This window comes from Neofelis nebulosa, chromosome 10 (genome assembly GCF_028018385.1).
Source record: "Neofelis nebulosa isolate mNeoNeb1 chromosome 10, mNeoNeb1.pri, whole genome shotgun sequence".
Lineage (NCBI taxonomy): Eukaryota > Metazoa > Chordata > Mammalia > Carnivora > Felidae > Neofelis > Neofelis nebulosa.
The window spans coordinates 86964007-86986437 of record NC_080791.1 but is presented as its reverse complement, the minus strand read 5'-3'; the positions used below and the strand labels follow the sequence as shown (position 1 = coordinate 86986437).

The following is a 22431-nucleotide window of genomic DNA, read 5'->3' as shown; positions in this document are numbered from 1 at the left end:
AAAATGCGATATATCAAGGCAAAGTTAGGAAGCACATGGTCTGGCAGCCTTGGTATGAAGCAGTTACTGAAGGGTCACACCTTGCCTGCAGTTTAGGAATCCAGCTTTTAAGATGTGGTGTTTAGGGGAAGAAAATTTAGTTTGTGCAGGTACTAAGGTAACATAAAAAGCCTCAGCCACAGAAACTATGGATGCATCACAAAACACAAGTGGTGTCAAGATTAGAATAGTATTGGGGCGCCTGGGTGGCTCAGTCGGTTGGGCGTCCGACTTCGGCTCAGGTCATGATCTCACGGTCCGTGAGTTCGAGCCCCGCGTTGGGCTCTGTGCTGACGGCTCAGAGCCTGGAGCCTCTTCAGATTCTGTGTCTTTCTCTCTCTCTGACCCTCCCCTGTTCATGCTCTGTCTCTCTCTGTCTCAAAAATAAATAAACATTAAAAAAAAATTAAAAAAAAGAGATTAGAATAGTATTGATGATAAAACTGTTATTCAGTGCTAAACCTGAAGTATTATGGGATACAGGTGGTTATATCTTTATGGTAAATGTACTTTTACTTGAAAAACCTAGATAAATGATTTTTTCAGTTAAAACCTTTTTATATTACAGGAAGTAAATGTTAATATGGAGAATCATTTTAAGACTGATTCATCATCCTCTACCTTTGCTCTTCAAAGTTCTTCAGAGACCATGTTTTCTATTCAGCTACTAGATTTCAAAACAAGTTTGCTGGAAGCATTAGAAGAATTACGTATGAGAAGGGTAAGCTCATTTTTATAATGCTTTAAAATTTTTTTTATTATTTATCTTTTAGTTAATATACAGTGCACTGTTGGTTTCAGAAGTAGGATTGAGGCTCCTGGGTGGCTCAGTTGTTTAAGCATCTGACTCCTGATTTCTTCTTAGGTCATGATCTTACAGTTCTTTTTTTAAAGTTTACTTATTTATTTTGAGAGAGAGAGAGAGAGAGTGAGCACACGCACAATCATGGGAGGGACAGAGGGAGGGAGATAGAATCCCAAGCAGGCTCTGCACTCGCAGTGCAGAGCCCAGTGTGGGGTTCGAACTAACGAACTGTGAGATCATGACTTGAGCCAAAATCAAGATTTGGACCCTTAACCAACTGAGCCACCCAGGCACCCCAAGATCTCACAATACAGCTCATGAAGATATTGGCAAAGGACATATCTGATAAAGGGTTAGTATCCAAAATTTATAAAGAACTTACCAAACTTAACACCTGAAAAACAAACAACCCTGTTAAGAAATGGGCAGAAGACATGAATAAATATTTTTCCAAAGAAGACATCAGATGTCTACCAGACACATGAAAAGATGTTCAACATTAGTCCTCATTAGGGAAATACAAATCAAAACCACGATGAGCTACCGCTGCACACCTGCCAGAATGGCTAAAATTAACAACACAAGAAACAACAGGTGCTGGCAAGGATGTGGAGAAAGGGGAACCCTCTTGCACTGCTGGTGGGAATGCAAACTTGTGAAGTCACTCTGGAGAACAGTATGGAGGTTCCTCAAAAAACTAAAAATAGAACTACTCTAGGATCCAGCAATTGCACTAGTAGGTATTTACCCAAAGGGTACAGGAGTGCTGTTTCCAAGGGACACATGCATATCTGCATAAAATTGTAAAAGATGTTTGGTTTCAGCAGATACGTATTGTTCAAAACTCCTTAAAAGCATTACATTTCTGAGACTCTTTGTGTCTAAATTTGAAGCATATGTTGTTAACTCTCTGTAAGATAGATTGGAGTTGATACAATTTTGGAGAGAAGAAAATAAATTATAAAATTATTATAATCTAGGGATGAGGTCATTAGGATTTATATATAACTGTGAAGATAGAACAGGAGAGACAGGAAGGAGAATCAATAGAATTTGGTGATTTCTTGAAAATGAGCTGTGAGAAAAGATCTGAAACAACATTTTTATTATGTGAACTTTGTTCTAGGATTTAAAAATATTGAAATTTGTTATATTAAGAAAATTTAATTACCATGATCATCCTATATAAAAGCTATTTATTATCTATATAACAAAAGCCTATTTAATAAAGAAGAAGTCCTGCTTAAAAAGGGTGTGTTGGATAAGCATTAAAAAGTGATTTTTGTAAAAATAGCTTAAAGTGGTATCTTTTCTAAGTTAAAGCAACTCTAGGTAACAATTTAAAACCTCATATTCATGTTTTACTATGTTCTAAGCATTATATTTGGTCTGTTTCTATTTCCATTTAAAAAAAAAATAAACTTCCCTTAAAAATCTTTTGAAAATTTCAGTGTAGCAATAGAAATGGTGTTTTTAGTAGCTAAATGCAGAACTAAATACTACTTTAAAAAAATGTTTTACTTATTTTTGAGAGAGAGGGTGGGGGGGAGGGTCAGAGATGGGGACAGAGGATCCAAAGCAGGCTCCATGCTGATAGCAGTGAGCCTGATGCGGGACTCAAACTCAGGAACCATGACAGCATGGAGCTCTAACTCAGGAACCGTTAAGATCATGAGCTGAGCCAAAGTTGATGCTCAACCAACTGAGCCACCTAGGCACCCCAGTAAATACGACTTTTAATAACATTCTTTATTGAAAGAACTTTATTTGTAAGAAGGGGAAAAATTCCTCCTTTTTATTGGAAGAAAATACATGTTGATTTAGTATGGTGGCAACACTTTATCCCTATTGCTGGATTTTAACTTTTCCCTCATATTTTATTAGGAAAATTTAAAAAATACATAAATGGTGAAAGAATTGCATAGTAAACACCCATATACCCACCATGGTAGGTAGAATAATGGTATCCCACTGATGTCCACATCCTAATCCTGAGAACCTTTGAATATGTGACCTTACATGGCAAAAGGGATTTTGCAGATGTGATAAAATTATGAATTTTGAGATGGAGGGATTGCGCTAGATTATTCAGGTGGACCCAATGTCTTCACAAAGGTTTAGAATAAGAAGCAGGATAATCAATTACAGAGAAAAAGATGTGATGACAGAAGTAGGGGCATGGTCAGAAAGAGATTTGAAGGTGTTATGCCGCTGCTTTGGAAGATGGCAGAAGGAAGCCATGAGTCAAGGAATGCAGGTGGAAGCTGGAAGGGGCAAGGAATTTTTCTGTGGAGACTTCAGAAGCTCTGCAGTCCAGACAACATCTTGATTTTAGTTAAGAACATATCAGACTTCTGATTTCCCAAACTGTAATAGAATAAATATGCGCTGTTTTAAGCCAAAAAATATGCTGTAGTTTGTTACAGCAGTAATGGGAATCTAATACACTCACTGCCCAGATTCTACTCTTGGTCTCATATATATTCTTCTATCATTGGTCTTATTTTTTTGATGCATTTCCATGCAAGTTTGAAATGAGTATACTTTAGTATGTATATCATTAACTGAAGTTCAGCATTTATGTATTTTTCTTTTAATATAAGGTGTATATACAGTTGACCCTTGAACATGGGTTTGAACTGCACAAGTACACTTATATGCAGTTTCTTTTTCAATAAATACAGTACAATGCTGTAAACATATTTGTCTTATAAATTTCTTAACATTTTTTTCTCTAGCTAACTATTGGAAGAATACAGTATATAATACATGTAACAAACAAAATATGTGTTAATAAAGTGTTTATGTTATTGGTAAGGCTTTTGGTCAGTAGTAGACTATCAGTAGTCGTTTTGGGGTAGTGGAAAGTTATATGTAGATTTTCAACTGTGCTGGGGGTTGGTGCCCCTAACCTTCATGTTCAAAGGTCAACTGTGCAATGAAGTGTATAGTGCTTAACTGCACCATTTCATGAGTTTTAACAAATGTCATCTGATTCTTTGTCAAGATATAGAACATTACTAACTCCCCCAGAAAGTTGCTTCATGTCCTTTGTCACTTATCCCTCATCCTTATCCATTCAGAGTCAACTGTTCCAGTTTTTTCCACCATGGATTAGTTTATCTCTGTTCCAGAAATTCATGTAAAAGGAATCATTATAATGTATGTTCTTATGTATAAGGCTTATTTTATGCAGTATAATATTTTATTTATTTTTATTCACAGTATATTTTAAAGATGAATTTGTGTTGTACATATCAGTAGATTTTCCTTTTTATAGCAGAATACTATTCCGTTGTGTAAATGTAATACAGTTGGTCCATCTGTTGATGGTTACTTAGGTGGTTACTAGTTGTTGGCTATTATGAATAAAGCTATGGGAATATTTTTGTACAAAATGTTGGGAGGCATGTATGACATACTAAGCAAGAGATCTTATTTGGGAACTATTTATGGGATGTTGATTACCTCACATGCCCTCTCTGCTCTCTTCAGTCTTTATTGAAAAATTTTAATATTTCCCCATGGTAGTCTGAAGAAATATTTTTGTTTAGCATTTTAAAAAGAAAGCAAAAAATATGCAACTAAAGGTAATAATTGTATTTAATTTGTAAAGCTAAAAAAGGGAGAACTAAAATACTGAACTACGATTATTAATGCGCTTGGATGGAATTGATTGTTAGGTCCTTGTATTGTTTAGGAAATAAGACATTGACCAGCTGTAGACTTTGTTTAGTTATGTAGGCATATTAAAGTTTTCAGGATAATCAGCAAATCAATAGAAATAGGGTTTGTATCATCCCAAATAGTAGAGAGAAAATATGCAATCATAAATTATCTTCAATTTGATATTGCAAATAGCTGTGAAGAAAGAATAATTTTAGGTTTTAGCTGTCTCTGAAGCTTTATCGTGGTAAAAATGTTGATGCTGTCTTCTGTGTATTCCAGAAACTGGCCCAGCTAATCTACATTTTTCTAATTAGTTTTAATACTGACAGGTCTGTTAATAGTAAACTCAAGGCTTTCTTTTCTCTTTCCTTTCTCCCTCAAATGTCTTTATTTTGCCATGGATTTGTAGATTGCCATTTATGTTCTGTCAGTATTTTAAAGAGATTATTGAATTCTTTTGTCGTAGTTGAGAAAGTTGATGTTCATTTAATTGCCACTCTGTTTCTTTCTATTTGCTCATTAGAGCTTCTTTTCCCCTTTATTTGGCTCCAGTTTTAATGAGTCTAGGTGAGAATTTATTTACATTTTGTGAGACTCATTTTGGTTCCTGAATCTTAGGAAAATTTTCACCCATGATCTTTTTGAGTACTGACTCTCCCCTATCTTCTGTTGTCTTCTTCTGGAACTCCCATTAGATAGCATACTGGACCACATCATTTTATCTTTTATGATTCTTAACTCTTTCATATTTTTTATCTATTTGCCTCTCTATTGCATTCTGTGTAATTCATTTTGTTGTTTCCTAATTATCTCTTCAGATGTTTTTACTTGCTAGCTAATTGCTTAGAGTTTTAAATTTCAATAACTATATTTTTCATTTCTGTGGTTCCTTCAAAGAATCTGCTATGGGAGCCTGGGTGTTCAGTTGGTTGAACGTCTGACGTCTGCTTAGGTCATGGTCTCATGGCTTGTGGGCTTGAGCTCTATGTCAGGCTCTGTGCTGATAGCTCAGAGCCTAGAGCCTGCTTCAGATTCTGTGTCTCCATCTCTCTCTGCCCCTACCCCCACTCTCAAAAATAAACAAACATTAAAAAAAAAAGAATCTGCTATGGTCTGAATATTTGTGTCCTCCAAAATTCAAATGTTGAAACCTAATGTCCAGTATGAGGGTATTAGGAGGTAGGGTCTTTGTGAGGTGATTAAGTCAGGAGGGATAGAGCCTTCATAAATGGGGCTAGTGCCCTAACAGAGTTCCCTAGCCCCTTATACAATGTGAGGTTATGAACAGGGGAGCACCTCTCATCAGAAACAGAACCTGATCATGTGGGCACCCGGATCTCAGACTTCTAGGTTCCAGTACTGTGAAAAATAAATTTCTGTTTTTTATAAGCACCCAGTCTGTGGTATTTTGTTTTAGCAGATTGAACAGATAAAGATAGCATCTAAAAATTTAAAGTAATGTCAATCAAAACCCAGTGGGATGTTTTCAGAATTTGACAGGATGATTCTAAAGTTATATACATAAGAAAAATGTATGATTATATATGTAGATCATTGCCTTGTACACCTTAAGCTGATACATCATTATATGTCAGTTATATCTCAATGAAACTGGAAAAATAAAAAAGTATGAGTATAGACAAGAACCTTTTCAAAAGATAAGAATGAAGTGCTACTTGCTTTATTAGATATTTAAAACATGCTCTACTATAATAATTAAAAATGTGATGCTGTTGTAGGAATAAGTAAATCAGTTAAAGAATAAATCAAGTGGGAGAAAAGAAGGATAGTCAGTCAATAAATGACATTTGGATAATTCATAATACTTCACATGCAAAAATAACTTTTAGGAGAAAAAGTAAAATGCCAAGAAAAGTATATATATGCTAGAAAATATAAGACATAAATTATGTAGTCTAAGGAATAGAGATTAGCTTACCTGAAAGAAAAAATGGCTAGATATGATGACATACAAATTATTAGCTTCTATGGGATAAAATCTGCCATAAACAAAGTTTAAAAACCAGTGGTTGAGACAAGATATTAGCATCATGCAAAATTGAAGAAAGGATCAATATCTTACTTACAAACATACAAATTAAAAATACCACAATAGAAAAATAAAAAGTGAAAACATAAATAATCATAAAATATACAAAAATATGCTTAACTTTACTATTAATAAAATAAATGCAAATTAGTGAAAACACATAAAAAAGATGAACAATCCCCAGTATTGGCAAGATTTTTTAGGAGTATTATTCTATCCTTTCTTTACTGATGTGAATTAGTACATATGATAAATAGAAATTAATTTCTCTCTAAATTTAAAATGTAGAATTTCCTGATTGTTAAGTATGAAGAATTTATACTTTTATCTAGGATAATATCTTGTGTGGGCTTAATTGGGTAAAGATTTTTTACAATGATAATATCCTATAGTGTTTTAATGGGAAAAATTATAAACAGTATAAATGTCTACTAACAGAGGGTAAATAAGTGATACTATTACATTAGTGACTTTCAATAAATGATACTTCTTGGTATTCATACCCTTGAGTAGATTACTCCCATATTATCTTAGTCCTGGTCATGTGACTTGCTTTGGCAAACGATACATTCATAAGCATGAAACAAACCAGAGACTCGATGAGTACATTAGAGCTTGTTCTCTTGGAAGATACCCTTTTGGAAGTCAGTTGCCATGCCGTAAACTCAGAACAGATTATTTAATGATGGAAGGTACATGAGGAGAGACACTGGAGTGGGACAACATTATGATCATTGCAGCCCCAGCCAAGCTACCAGGTGAATGCCTCTGCATGAGTAACCTGATCCATATTACGTGAAGCGGAAGAACTGTCTGAGCTCAGTCAATGTATAGAATTGTGAGGCTTAATAAATTGTTATTTAAAAAATTTTTTTAAGTTGATGTATTTATTTTGCGATTGAGAGAGAGAATGAGTGAGCAGGGGAGGGGCAGAAAGGGAGGGAGAAAGAATCCCAAGCAGGCTCTGTACCATGAGCACGGAGCCCGATGTAGGGCTTGAACTCACAAACTGCAAGATGATGACCTGAGCCAGAACCAAGAGTCAGATGCTTAACTGACTGAGCCACCCAGGCACCCCAATAAATTGTTATTTTAAATCACTAGGTTTTAGGGTTTGATATGCAGAATTAGTGACTGAATCAGATATGTAGAATATTATGTAGCTCTTAAAAAGAGTAAGGGAGGTACATATGCACTAACATGGGAGATGTAGATGGTACATGGTAGTGTAGGACCATAAAAATGACTCTGCAAGCAAAAATTTTTTCTTAAAAAAAAATTAAAATTTGTGATTGTTCTGTGACTTAAAAATATTTTTGGAAACATTATATACTCTCTTCTATTATAAATAAAGAAAAATGAAAAAAATATTTAGTATACTATAATTTACCTTATTGCTGTGTCACTCACAATATGGAGTTAGCATTATTTCTCTGCCTTTGCAAATTATAATACTCCTGTTCAGGTTTGGATCAGCTTCCCATCTTTTACCTTTTGCATTTATAACATTGTCACATATCTTTGAGAACTCCTTCAATGTGCTATTTTTGCTGGCATTACTAATTCTGGGACATCTTCATCCTTTTTATCACACTCAGTTCCCTTCCACAGTCAATTTTCATTTATGTTGATATGTCTATCTTTGTTCCTCTGGCTTCCTTTCTAGGGTCTCTCAAATGGCAGTAGTGTTAACATTATTATGGTCAGCTCTTCTCCTTCTCCTCCTCCTCCTCCTCCCCCTCCTCTTCCTCCTCCTCCCCCTCCCCCTCCTCTTCCTCCTCCCCCTCCTCTTATAGCAATCTGATTTTTATTCCAGTATTTAGAATGTATAATATATATATTTGAATGGATATGCAATGATGTATGAAATAATTTTATTAAAAAAAGCTTTCCAGAGGAACATATTTAAACTTAAGAAAAATTCCACAAACAGTTGACACATATTCTACATTTAAATTTGAATGTTTTTTCACATGAAATAATTACAACTAATCATTCAGTAAAATATAAAAGCACAAAAATGGAATTCAGCTCAGGTATCTATCAGATAGTCTTTCTCAATAAGACTGAAGTCAAAGTAAAAATAGAGGTATATGATCGTATTGAATTTTGTGTCTACCAAAATGAAAGGAGCACGAAAATAGTATTGCAAACTGGCCAATTGACCATAGAGATTTTCTAAAGGTACATATATAGTACCATAAAATTTCACCTTTCCATGGAGAAATAAAAGATAAATAAAATGTTAATTTTTAAAAATGTTTTAAACTGCTTTTTTTGGAGAATATTACTGGGTTGACAAATCTAATTTTATTTTGAAAAATTAGCGAGAAATGAACATTCACAACCCAAATGAAAAGTATTAAGAATAAACTATATGAAACCAAAGTAGTCTTACATAACCAAAGGTTAATAATTAATATATAAGATATCACTGCAGTCAGAATTAACTTATGTGTATTTTCCCCACTTCTACTTCATGTTTCTCTTTCAGAGTATTCTCTTCTATTGAAAGTATTAAGTGTGAATTTTACAGTATGTTTTAAAAATCTAAAACATACCATATTATATTTTTGCTCAAATTATAATAAAACTTACAGGGTAATATGAATCACATTCCTTTATTAGATATGTAACTATATTATAATTGTAAGTTTATTAATATATCCCATTGATGGACTGACAATGTAGCTATTCTGTAACTCCATTTATATTTTATTTGAATTTTACTTCCAATGTTATTTTTTCTTTTTCTGCACTTCCGTTTTTTTGGCTAATTCCCTTTTTGGATTATCTGTTTTTATAAAATGTTATGTGGATTTATCACTAGGAGACAAGAAAGGAAAACACCTTACATTTACTGTCTTGGCATAGACTGACTAACAGACACACATGACTAGTCATTGACAGACAGTGAGATAAGTGACATGATTGATCACAGATCATGATCTGTTATTTAGAAGCAGTTTGTGGATTGAAGAGTTAGCAGTGAAGTTTGTGCAATTACTCACAGTCTTGTTCAACTGAAATTTGAACCATGTTGCTGGGGAACTGGTGGTGTTTGACCAAATAAGGCAACTGAAATTTGTGTGTATTGGAATTTTGAGGGCTGCTTGTATATCATTAAGTGAAAAATGCAAGTTGTTTTTTTAAAAATAAAAGTAAATGTATAGTCACAGAAAGCAGTTCTGGAAGGATATATATTTAACCATTAACTATGGTTATTTCAGAAGAGTAAAAGTTCTTTATAGTGTTCTTGTACCCATTGTGTAATTTGAGGCTGTTTTACAGTAAAAGATATAACATCATAGGGGTGCCTGGGTGGCTCAGTTCGTTAACCCAACTTCAGCTCGGGTCATGATCTCATGGTATGTGAGTTCAAATCCCGCGTCGGGCTCTCTGCTGATAGCTCAGAGCCTGGAGCCTGCTTCAGGTTCTGTGTCTCCCTCTCTGTCTACTTCTCTTCCACTCACACACTCTCCCTCTCTCTCATAAATAAACATTAAAAATTTTTTTTTTTTATCAGGGCGCCTGGGTAGCTCAGTCAGTTGAGCGTCTGACTTTGGTTCAAGTCATGATTTCATAGTTAGTGAGTTCGAGCCCCATGTCGGGCTCTGTGCTGACAGCTCAGAGCCTGGAGTCTGCTTCGGATTCTGTGTCCCTCTCTCACTGTGCCCCTCCCTCGCTCATGCTCTCTCTCTCTCTCTCAAGAATAAATAAAACATTAAAAATTTTTTAAATAAATAAAAAAATAAAATTTTTTATCATTATATAAAGTATTTGGCATGCCATGAGATAGTACGTTATCTTTTAACACCAATATAAAAACCAGACAATAAAAAACAATATGTGATTTGGATATTAGAATTTAAATAGAAAATGGGCATTTTAAATAGAAAAGGAAATTTATATTATAATTAATACATTGAAGAAATTAGAATTGAGAAAAAAAGGTAAGAGATGGAGAATTTTATCTGAGGCTTGAAATCTTAAATAATCAAATGGAAATTTTTCCTGTAAGTAAAATATACAATACTCCAAATTAAGAACCCCATAGATTTAACAGCTCCTTAGACACAGCAGAAGAGAAGATTAGAGAACTGGATGATAGTAGATAATAGTAAAATGCCACCTGCAGATTTAGAAAACTCTGTAAAACCCAAGTGTGATGAATACAAAGGAAATCACTCCCAGATGTATCATAGGACTACTGAAAAACCAAATGGAAAATCTTAAAGGCAGGCCAAAGTGGTAAAATATCCATTAGTTTCAAAGGCACAGTAATACAATTGGTAGTGGACTTCTCAATAAAAATCATTCTGCCCAAAAGACAAATGAGAATTTAAAGTGCTAAAAGAATACCTAACAACGTAGAATTCTATTCTTCCAAAATATCTTCAAAATGAAAGTGTGAATCTTAAGTGAATTACATTTTAAATGATTTTTTTCTAAGTGGAAGAAGCCAGATTCAAGAAGCTGTTGTATTATCCAGTGCATTTATATGACATTCTGGAAGAGACAAAACTATAGGGATGAAAACAAATCAGTGGTTACCAGGTGTTGATAGGGATTAACTATAAATGGAATGCATAAGAGAAGAGAAGTGATAGACCATTCTGTATGGTAAAGTGGTGGTGGAAACATTACTCCACACATCTGTCAAAACCTGTAAAACTAACACCACAAACAGTGATACTATACAGTATGCATAAATACTATACAGTATGCAAAAATTCAGTCAGGATTCAGAAGAATTCCAAGATGGAATGCAGACTGTGAAAATATATGTAACTGTTTCACTAACATATGACATCACTTCAGGGAAAGAAATGGGTGAGAAAAGAAGTTGACTTAAGTAACTTTGAGAAACTATTTTGACTAGATACTATAAGGATAAAACCAAAAAGGTACATAAACACTGTCTCTAGTTGGTAAATTTGTTTCTTGTGGGAGTAAGACTGAAACTACAGGTATGCTAAGGTTGAACAAATTAGCAAACTGTAATGAGGGCTAGGTAGAATGTTTTTCTCTGTTGAAGAAGTTACACATAAGCAAGAGGAGAGGCTAGAATGAGCTCTGTGGTGCTAGATTAGAGTTGGAGGTCTCACTATGAACTTATGATTTCATTATATGCAGATAGAAACATACAGAATTATAGACATACATATGTACATGGGTTAGTATATTCTGCTGGAAAGGCCTAAAAATAGTGACAACTCAGTATCAGCAACTATATATAGTGCCTGGATCTTGGTTCTAAATATCATTAATAAAAGCAACCAGGACTTCTTGGAGAAATGGTTATTCTAGGGTTGGGCATCTTGTAGTGCTGCAAAGTATGAAATAAAATGTCAGAAGGATACAGAGGCCAGCCTGAAAGAGCTCCCCATGGACAAAGCTGGAACAATTTGGGCAATGAAATAAATAAGAATAGTATTGGATTATAACCCAAAGAACAAACTAAATATCCATTATTTCCTACTAATAGAAATAAATGATTGAAATAAATGGGGGAGACAATAAATCTTCTTTACGGGAGATTACAATTAACGTAGGAGAAAGGAGAGAGATAGAAAATTGCCCTTAGAACATTACAGTAATAGCGGCACCTGGTTGGCTTAGTCGGTTAGGCATCTGACTTCAGCTCACAGTTCCTGAATTCAAGCCCCACATGGAGATCACTGCTGTTAGCACAAAGCCATCTTTGGATCCTCTGTCCCCCTCTCTTTCTGCCCCTCACTCTCTTTCTCTATCTCTATCTCAAAAGTAAGTAAACAATAAAAAAAATAAGAAAAAGAACATTACAGTAATAATTGCTCCAGGCAGGATCCACTGATGAAGGCTAAAATTAGTGGATGAAACGTATAGGTGAAACAGAATAGTTGTATAGTCACACAATATCTTCCCCAAATGATTTGGTAAGTTAACTGTTTTTTTCCCCCAAGGTTTTATTTATTTTTTAGAGAGAGAGAGAGAGAGAGAGAGAGAGAGAGAGAGAGAGAGAGAGAAAAGGAGGGGCAGAGAGAGAGGGGGGCAGAGGATCCAAAGCGGGCTTTGTGCTGACAGCAGCCTTCTCCATGCAGGGCTTGAACTCAGGAACTGTGAGATCATGACCTGAGCTGAACGCTTAACCAATTGAGCCACCCAGGTGCCCCTACTGTTTTTTTTTTTTTCCTTTTTTTAATTGAAGTATAATTAACATACAATGTTATATTGGTTTCAGGTATACAACATACTGATTCAACAGTCTTGTATGTTACTCATTGCTCACCACAATCAAGTGTTGTCCTCATCTGTCATCATACTATGTTATTACAATATTGTTGACTATCTTCCTCATGCTATACTTTTCATCTTCATGACTTATTTTATACCTGGCAGTTTAATACATCTTAATTCCCTTTATCTATTTCATCTATCCCTTCACCCACTTCCCCTGTGGAAAACACCAGTTTGTTCTCTGTATTTAAGAGTCTATTTGTTTATTTCTTTGTTCATTTGTTTTTTAGATTCCACATATAACTGAAATTCTATGGTACTTGTCTTTTGGTATCTGAATTATTTCACTTAGCATAATACCCTCAAACCCATTCACGCGGTCCCAAATGATCTCATTCTTTTTTTTATGGCTGAGTAGTAGTCTACTGTATATTCATATCACATCTTTATTTTTTTTTTTTATTTATTTATTTTTTTAAATTTACATCTAAGCATATAATGCAACAAAGATTTCAGGAGTAGATTCCTTAATTCCCTTTACCCATTTAGCCCATCCACCCTCCCACAACCCCTCCAGTGACCCTCTGTTCTCCATATTTAAGAGTCTCTTATGTTTTGTCCCCCTCCATGTTTTTATATTATTTTTGCTTCCCTTCCCTTATGTTCATCTGTTTTGTGTCTTAAAGTCCTCATATGAGTGAAGTCATATGATATCTGTCTTTCTCTGACTAATTTTGCTTAGTATAATACCCTCTAGCTCCATCCACGTAGTTGCAAATGGTAAGATTTCATTCTTTTTGATTGCTGAGTAATACTCCATTACACACACACACACACACACACACACACACACCACATCTTCTTTATCCATTCATCCGTTCATCCATCGATGGACATTTGGGCTCTTTCCATACTTTGGCTATTGTTGATAGTGCTGCTGTAAACACATGGTGCATGTGCCCCTTTGAAACAGCATACCTGTATCCCTTGGATAAATACCTACTAGTGCAATTGATGGGTTGTAAGGTAGTTCTATTTTTAATTTTTTGAGGAACCTCCATACTGTTTTCCAGAGTGGCTGTACCAGTTTGCAAAAGTGCAAAAGTGTTTCTTTTTCTCTGCATACTGGACAACATCTGTTACTGCCTGAGTTGTTAATGTTAGCCATTCTGACCACGTGAGGTGGTATCTCATTGTGGTTTTGATTTGTGTTTCCCTGATGAAGAGTGATGTTGTGCATTTTTTCATGTGTTGGTTGGCCATCGGGATGTCTTCTTTGGAGAAGTGTCCATGTCTTTTGCCCATTTCTTCATTGGATGATTTGTTTTTTGGGTGTTGAGTTTGGTAAGTTCTTATAGATTTTGGATACTAACCCTTTATCTGACATGTCATTTGCAAATACCTTTTCCCATTCTCTTGGTTGCCTTTTAGTTTTGCTGATTGTTTCCTTCACTGTGCAGAACTTTTTATTCTGATGAGGTCCCAATAGTTCACTTTTGCTTTTGTTTCCCTTATCTCCGGAGATGTGTTGAGTAATAAGTTGCTGCTGTCTTTATTTATTTTTTAATTTTTTTTTTTACATCTTCTTTATCTTCCTATTAGTGGACACTTGGGTTGCTTCTATATCTTGGCTGTTGTAAAAATAGTGGTGCATCTGTCTTTTTGAATTAGTGTTTTTTTTTTTTCCTTTGGGTAAGTACCCAGTAATAGAATTACTAGATCTTATGGTATTTCTATTTTTAATTTTTTGAGGAATCTCCATACTGTTTACCATAGTGGCTGCACCAATTTACATTCCCACCAACAGTCCACAAGGGTTCCTTTTTCTCCACATCCTCACCAGTACTTGTTATTTCTTGTCTTTTTGATCCTAGGCATTCTGACAAGTGTAGGGTGATGTCTCATTGTGGTTTTGGATTGTGTTTCTCTGATGATTAGTGATGTTGAGTAGCTTTTCATGTATCTGTTGATCATTTGCATGTCTTCTTTGGAAAAATGACTATTCAGGTCTTCTGCCCATTTTTTAGTTGAGTTATTTGTGTTCTTTTTGCCTTTGGGTTATATACATTCTTTTAAAATAAATCTATAAATATATGGCTTATATATGTAATTAATGTTACACTAGTTTCAGGTGTATAACAGTGATTTGACAAGTTTACTTTATGCTTTGCTCACTACATGTATAGCTACTATCTGTCACTATACAACATAATATAAGTTCTTTATATCTTTTGAATATTAACCACTTATTAGATATATTATTTGCAGATATCATCTCTCATTCAGTAGGTTGCCTTTTAATATTGTTGATTTTCCTTTACTATGCAGAAGCGTATTATTGTAGTATAGTCTCAATAGTTTAGTTTGCTTTTTTCCCTTATCTGAGGAGACATATCTAGAAAGATGTTGCTAAGACTTATATCAAAGAGATTATTGCCTATGTTTTCTTCTAAGAGTTTTTGGTTTCATATCTCACATTTAGGTCTTCAATCCATTTTGGGGTTTTTTTGTGTGTGTATGGTGTTAGAAAGTGGTCCAGTTTCATTCTTTTGTGTATAGTTGTCCAGTTTTCCCAGCACTATTTGCTGGAGAGACTGTCTTTTCTCCATTGTATATTCTTGCCTCTTTTGTTGTAGGAATCAAGAATCAGGCACTCAACTGACTGAGCCACCCAGGTGCCCCCAGATATTTTCTTATAATTGATTTCTAGTTTCATAATATTATGCTCAGAAAGGATGCTTGATATGATTTCAGTCTTTTTTAAATTATTGAGACTTGTGGCATAATGTGTGACTCCCCTGCTACAGTCATTGTTTTAAAGTCTATTTTGTCTGAGGGGCGCCTGGGTGGCTCAGTTGGTTGAGCATCCGACTTTGGCCCAGGTCATGATCCCACGCTTTGTGGGTTCAAGTCCCACATCAGGCTCTGCTGACAGCTCAGAGCCTGGAGCCTGCTTCAGATTCTGTGTCTCCCTTGCTGTCTGCCCTTCCCCCACTCTGTCTTTCTGTGTCCCAAAAATAAACATTAAAAAAAAGTCTATTTTTTCTGATACAGGTATTGCTACACTGACCCTTTTTCCCCCTCCATTTGCATGTACTATGCTTTTTCAGCCCTTCACTGTTGGTCTGTATGTATCTTAAGGTCTGAAGTGAGTCTCTTTTAGGCAGCATATAAATGGGTCTTGTTTTTTAATCTGTTCGGTCACCTCTACATCTTTTGACTGGGTCATTTAGTCCAGTTACATTTAACGTAATTACTGATACTTGTGTATATATTGCTATTTTGGTCATTGTTTTCTGGTTGTTTTTTATAGTTCTTTGTTCCTTTCTTTTTCTCTTGCTCTCTTCCCATGTCATTTGATGGCTTTCTTTAGTGTTTTACTTGGATTACTTTCTTTGTGTGTGTGTGTGTGTGTGTGTGTGTGTGTGTGTGTGTGTGTGTATCTATTATAATTATAGATTTTTGATTTGTGGCTGCCATTAAGTTCATATATAACATCTTATGTGTATAGCAGTTTATAGTAAGTTGATGCTCACTTAAGTTTGAACACACTCTAAAAGTACTAAATTTTACTACCTCCTCCACATTTTATGTATGTCATATTTTACGTCTTTTTATTTTGTATCCCTTTGATTTTTGTAGATATAATTGATTTACTACTATAATTGATTAATCCTACTACCTTATTATCTGAAAATTTTTTCTTTTGTAATTTTCTTCTAAGCTATGACCTTTCTTTCCCCACTCTTAAGTATTTCTTAAACATTTCTTAGAAGGCTGGTTTCTCCTTCTATTCTGAATGACAATCTTGATGGGTAGGGAAATCTTGCTTGGAGGTTTTTTCCTTTCAGCATTTTGAATATATCATGCTACTTCCTTCTGGCCTGCTAAGTTTCTGCTAAAAAATCATTTGATATATCTATTTTCTTTTGCTGCTTTTAAAATTCTTTATCATTATCTTTTGCCATTTTAATTATTGACATATCTCTGTATGGACCTCTTTGGGTTAATCTTGTTAGAATCTGTCTGTAATTCCTGGATGTGGATGTCTGTTTCCTTCCCCAGTTCAGGAAGTTTTCAGCTATTATTTCTTCTCCTCATTCTCTCTCTTCTCTTTCTGGGATCCCTGTAATGCAGATGTTCTTACACTTGATAATGTTGTGAGTTCTCTTAATCTATTCTCATTTTATTATTTTTTCTTTTTGCTCTTCAGCCTGGTTGCTTTTTATTATCTTGTCTTCAGATTGCTGATTCTTTATTTTGCATCCTCTAATCAGTTGTTGATTCCCTGTAGTGTATTTTTTTTTAATTTCAGCTATTGAATTCTTCCTCTTTGATTCTTTTTTTTTTTTTTTTTTTTTTTTTTTTTTAATTTATTTTTGGGACAGAGAGAGACAGAGCATGAACGGGGGAGGGGCAGAGAGAGAGGGAGACACAGAATCGGAAACAGGCTCCAGCCTCCGAGCCATCAGCCCAGAGCCTGACGCGGGGCTCGAACTCACGGACCGCGAGATCGCGACCTGGCTGAAGTCGGACGCTTAACCGACTGCGCCACCCAGGCGCCCCCCTCTTTGATTCTTTTTATATTTTCTCTTTATTAAAGTTCTCAGTGAGTTTATCCACTCTTTTCTCAAGTCTAGTAATATCTGTAAGACCATTACTTTGAATTCTTTATCAGGGATATTGCTTATCTCAATTTCATTTAGCTCTTTTGCTGTCATTTTGTCCTATTCTTTCATTTGGGACATACTCTTCTGTTTCCTCATTTTGTCTAACTCTCTGTATTTGTTTCTGTGTATTAGGAGGTTCAGATACATCTCCGGGTCTTGAATTTAGTGGCCTTGTGTAGAAAAGGTCCTGTGGTACCCTCTAGCACAATGCCCACTGTTCACCAGAACAGTCATTCCTAGGGTGTTTCCTATGTGGGCTACATTTGCCCTACTGTTGTGGCTGAGTTGCATTTGTCTTTAGTCCAGTTGGCTGTAGTGACCCGTTTTGCTCACTGTGAGTACACTGGGTAGGTTCGGTTCCTGCACTGTTTTTCATTTTTTGTTTTTTTGTTTTTTAAGTAATTTCTATTCCCATTGTGGAGCTCAAACTCAAGATGTTGAGATCAAGAGTCAGATGCTGTACTGAGTGAACCATCCAGGTCCTCCTGGTCCCTACACTATTGAGGGACATGTCTGAGGCTGTCCCAGGCTTGTAGGGGTGGCAGGGGCAGCAGTCAGGCTAGTTGTTGGCAATTAGTCTCTCTGTCACAGCTGTGGGCACTCAGAATGGCAGGACTTTCTCCCTGCACAGCCAGCTAAAAGGCTTAGCTGCTATAACTACAGATACAAAGGTGTGTGTAGTTGTCTTCCCATCTCTCCAGGGCAGGAGTCACTTTGGAGTGGTGCAAGTCCCTGCCAGGGCTGCTTTCAGGGTGTGGCAGGTCAGGAGCTGCTTTGGAGGGATGTGTCTTGAGTAGGGTGAGTTGGATTGGGTGAGTCCTCAGAGGAAGGGGGGGGGCATTCTAGCAAGATAGGTGGAGAGTGATAGTGCTGGTTTTCAAAAGTGACTGGCTATCTAGACTGAGGGAGGGAAAGGGAAATAGTGCCCATGAGCATTTTTGTTCTTGGAGAAGCTCCTGAAGATCTCTGTCCCTCAGTGTACATCCTGAGATTAGTAAATAAATCTTCACTTATACGCCATGTGCTTTTTATGCTACTTCTGTGCTGTGTCTTGGGCAAGTTATTCATTACACTGGCTCTTTAAGGGTAGACACTCAGTTTCCTATTGCTCTCTGGCTTTCTTGGAGGTAAGCCTGCTGATTTTAAAGTACCCAGAGTTAAGCCCCACTGATTTTAAAAGGTTCTGTAGTTAAGCACCTGCCTTGTTTTCAAAGCCAGGTATTATGGGGACTCATCTTCCCAGTGCAGGTCCCCAGTGCTTGGGGTGCCTGGTATGAGGTCTGATCCTCTTGCTTCTCCATGCCTGTAGTGTCCCTTCCATTTGTGGTTAGTCTTGCTGAGAGTTTGTTCCCATCTTTGTCTCCACCTCTTCTACTTTTTAATGTGGCTTCTTTCTGTGATTAGCTGTGGAAGGTCTCTTCTGCCAGTCTTCAGGTTGTTTTCAGAGTTAGTTGGTCAGATGTAGTTGTTATCATTGTGTGGGTTGGGATGAAATGAGCTCAGGATCCTCCAACCTCACCATCTTCCTGATCTAACCCCTAGTGTGGTGGTTTTATACTTGTTCACAAATTGTTTGATAATTGTCCTTCAAGGAAGTGTAGTTTAATTATCCCTGTTTTGCTTGCACTAAGTTCTAATGACTAGATGATACAAAGGGAAAATAAGTTACTGTGCAGAAACCTGACAGATACCACCTTAACTAAGTGATTAAAGTTAATGTCTTTAGAAATAATTCATGTGGTGTCAACAATTTGTGTGAATATCAAATATTCATGATATGATGAGAAGGAAACTTTACCTCTATACTATTCTTCCCCCAAATGTATTCTAATAATGAGAAAAATATCAGACAAACCCCATGTGTGGGACATTCTACAAGGTATCTCAATAATACTTGTCAAAGTGTCAAAGTCTTAAAAAAAAAAAAAAAGGAACTGAGAAATTATCATAGACAAGAAAAGCTTAAGGAGACATGATGACTAAATGCAACACAGTGTCCCATATTGTCCTGGAACAATTGGTGGAAAAATGAATAAACTCTAGTGAAATCTGAATAAACTCTGTAGTCTAATTAATGGTATTGTAATAATGTTATTTTCTTACCTTTACTTATGTAAGATTTTAATGTTATGGAAGCAGGGTAAAGGGTATATATAAACTCTACTTTCTTTATAAGTCTTCTGTAAATCTAAAATTATTTCAAAATAAAAATTCTGTAAAAATAATTCAGACTTTGAAACACTGAAAGTCAAGAAACACTGTAGTACAAATTAAGGGTTCTTTTTTTATTTTAAAGAGATATTAAGCATGTAAGACTGTATTTGGTCATTCATTTAACATTTACTATGAATTTACTGTGCCAGGTTTTAGAGATTATAAAACCTTATAAGCAAGGAGTGCACAATATACTATGTGGAGAGTATGGATAAGGACGTGGCTAACTTTACTAAGTGGGTAATGAGAAAAGCATCATAGAAGGAGTAACTCATGCAGAGATTATGAATGAGTAGGAATTTGGGGTCAGTCTTTCTAAGGGTTTATCAGTTGTGTTAGTCTTTTGAAGGAATTAAATTTTGGCATTGCTGATTTTCTCTATTGCATATTTGTCTTTTATTAATATTTGCTCTTTCCTTATCTAATTTCTTTCTTTTTTTTTTTAGAGAGTGAGAGCAAGTGGGGGAGAGGGGTGGGAGGGAGAGAGAGGGAAAGAGAGAGGGAATGAATGAATGAATGCATGAATGAATCTTAAGCAGGCTGCACATTCAGCATGGAGCCCAATGTGGTACTTGATCCCATGACCCTGGGATTACGACCTGAACTGAAGAGTTGGGCGCTCAACCTACTAAGCCACTCAGGCTTAGTGGCTCTAATTTGGTGTCTCTAGACATTAGGTGTCTCTAATTTGCTATTCTTTTTGTTTTGAACTTTTGGAGATGGATATTTAGTTAATTAATTTAAACATTTTTTCTTTAACATAAAGCACTTAAGGCTAAAATCTTCTCTCTTGGCATATGGCTTTAGTTAAATCCTACATATTTTTATATATTTTATGTTCATTATCACTCAGTTCAAATTATTTTCTTATTTCCATTGTAATTTCTTCTTTGACTCATGATTTATTTAGAAATATACTACTTCTTTTACAAATATTTTCTTTTTTGTTAACTTTAAACAATTGATTCAAGCATAATTTTGTTATACCAGATAATATATTCTTTATATAATCTCAGTCACTTAATATTTGTGGAGTTTTGCTTTCTAGCCAAGCATATAATCAATTTTGGTAAATATGCCAGCATAAATGAACTTGAAAACAACACATACTCTTTTTTTCTTTCATGCAGTGTTCTATGAATATGAATTTGGGCAACTTTGTCAATCTTGTTCAAATCTCCTATGTCATTATTGAGTGTTTTGTCTATATTTTTCTTTTTCCTTTTCTGTCCATGTTGCAGTCTTTTTTTTTTTTTTTTAAATGTTTTTATTTTTGAGAGAGACACAGTATGAGCGTGGGAGGGGCAGAGAGAGAGACACACACACACAGAATCCGAAGCAGGCTCCAGGCTCTGAGCTGTCAGCACAGAGCCTGATGCAGGGCTCAAACTCATGAACCACAAGATCACGACCTGAGCTGAAGTTGGATGCTTAACTGACTGAGCCACCCAGGTAACCTCAGTCTGGTTATTTTCTTCTGTCAATTTACTGATCTCTTCAGTTTATTTAATCTACTGATAAAGTCTGTTTATTGAGTTCTTAATTGCACTTGTATTTTTCAATTCTGAAATTTCTATTTGGTTTTTCTTTTATAATTTTCATTCCTGTGCTGAAATTAATTTTGTCATATAATTTATTTAGCATATTAGTTTTATATATTTTAAAGTCTGTGTGTACTCCAATATCTGGACCTCTTACAGATCCATTTCTATTATGTCTTTTTTTTCTCTTGATCATTTATTTTACCTCCTGGGATGTAGGGTAAATTTTGATTGAATGACTTCATTTGTACATGAAATATTGCAAAGAAAATTTGAGGCTTTGGATGATGTCATCTTCATCTACAGAGTTTCATTTTTGCTTTTGGAAATTAGGATGGGCCAGATCATTTTACCCATCAGAGACTGAGCTTATTGGAAGTTGTTTCCTTGTGAGGGATAGTTTATTTCTATCTTCTGTTCTAAGAGTGTAGTTCCTTGGGCTTCCAAGTAAAATCATAGGGTATTTTCCAGAATCACTCCTTCTTGGTGGGTCCTGAACACTAAGTCAGTCAGTCCCCATAAGACTGCTGGTGAATCCGCCTCAATTTCTCAACCTCTAGTGATCTGATAAATGGTGATTGTCAGGGTCATCTTTCTGTACTTTCTTCTCTCTATGATCTTAGAGGTGTATTCTTAATGATTAGTCTTTTTTTCAGGATCATGAAATTATAGAATTTTAGAGGTGGAAGTGACTTGAGATAGCTTCTAGTCCAACCTAAAACCCAGAGCTTTTAAGAGACTAGTACTCTGACCTCTCTACTCCTTGTCTAAAGCTCTTTCTTTAATATATATAATAAATTAACTGGAGTGAATAATGCAGTAACATAAAATTAGGCCATACCATAAAGGGTTAGATAGTAAAGTTTCTTTATTTTTTTAAGTTTATTTATTTATTTTGAGAAAGAGAAAGAGTGCCATGGGTGGGGGGCAGAAAGAGAGGGAGAATCCCAAGCAGACATGCAGGGTTCGAACTCACAAAACTCTGAGTTCATGACCTAAGCCAAAATCAAGAGTGGGACGCTTAACTGACTGAGCCTCCCAGGTGCCACAGTAAAGTTTCTTTAAAGAAGCAAAATACAATAGATAATAAAATAAAGTCAAAGAAAGAGACTTTCTTACTCCACTAAACTGTATTTAAGTACCTAACTATGCTGTAATTAACAAAGTTACTCATTTTTTTTACATATGGATCTAAATTGGTGATGATATTTTTAAAAGTTCAAA

At 35.4% G+C, this 22431-nt stretch overlaps 1 protein-coding gene across 1 annotated transcript in view; it reads left to right on the top strand.

Annotated features, from left to right (window-relative positions):
* The first annotated feature begins 608 nt into the window (after nt 1-608).
* The window catches only part of CCDC73 (coiled-coil domain containing 73), a 127195-nt gene continuing 105372 nt past the window's right edge, over nt 609-22431 (top strand). Inside the window, exon 1 of the mRNA XM_058688564.1 lies at nt 609-760. Coding sequence (XP_058544547.1) covers nt 623-760 — 138 coding nt within the window. The 5' untranslated portion in view covers nt 609-622. The remainder of the gene's footprint in view (nt 761-22431) is intronic.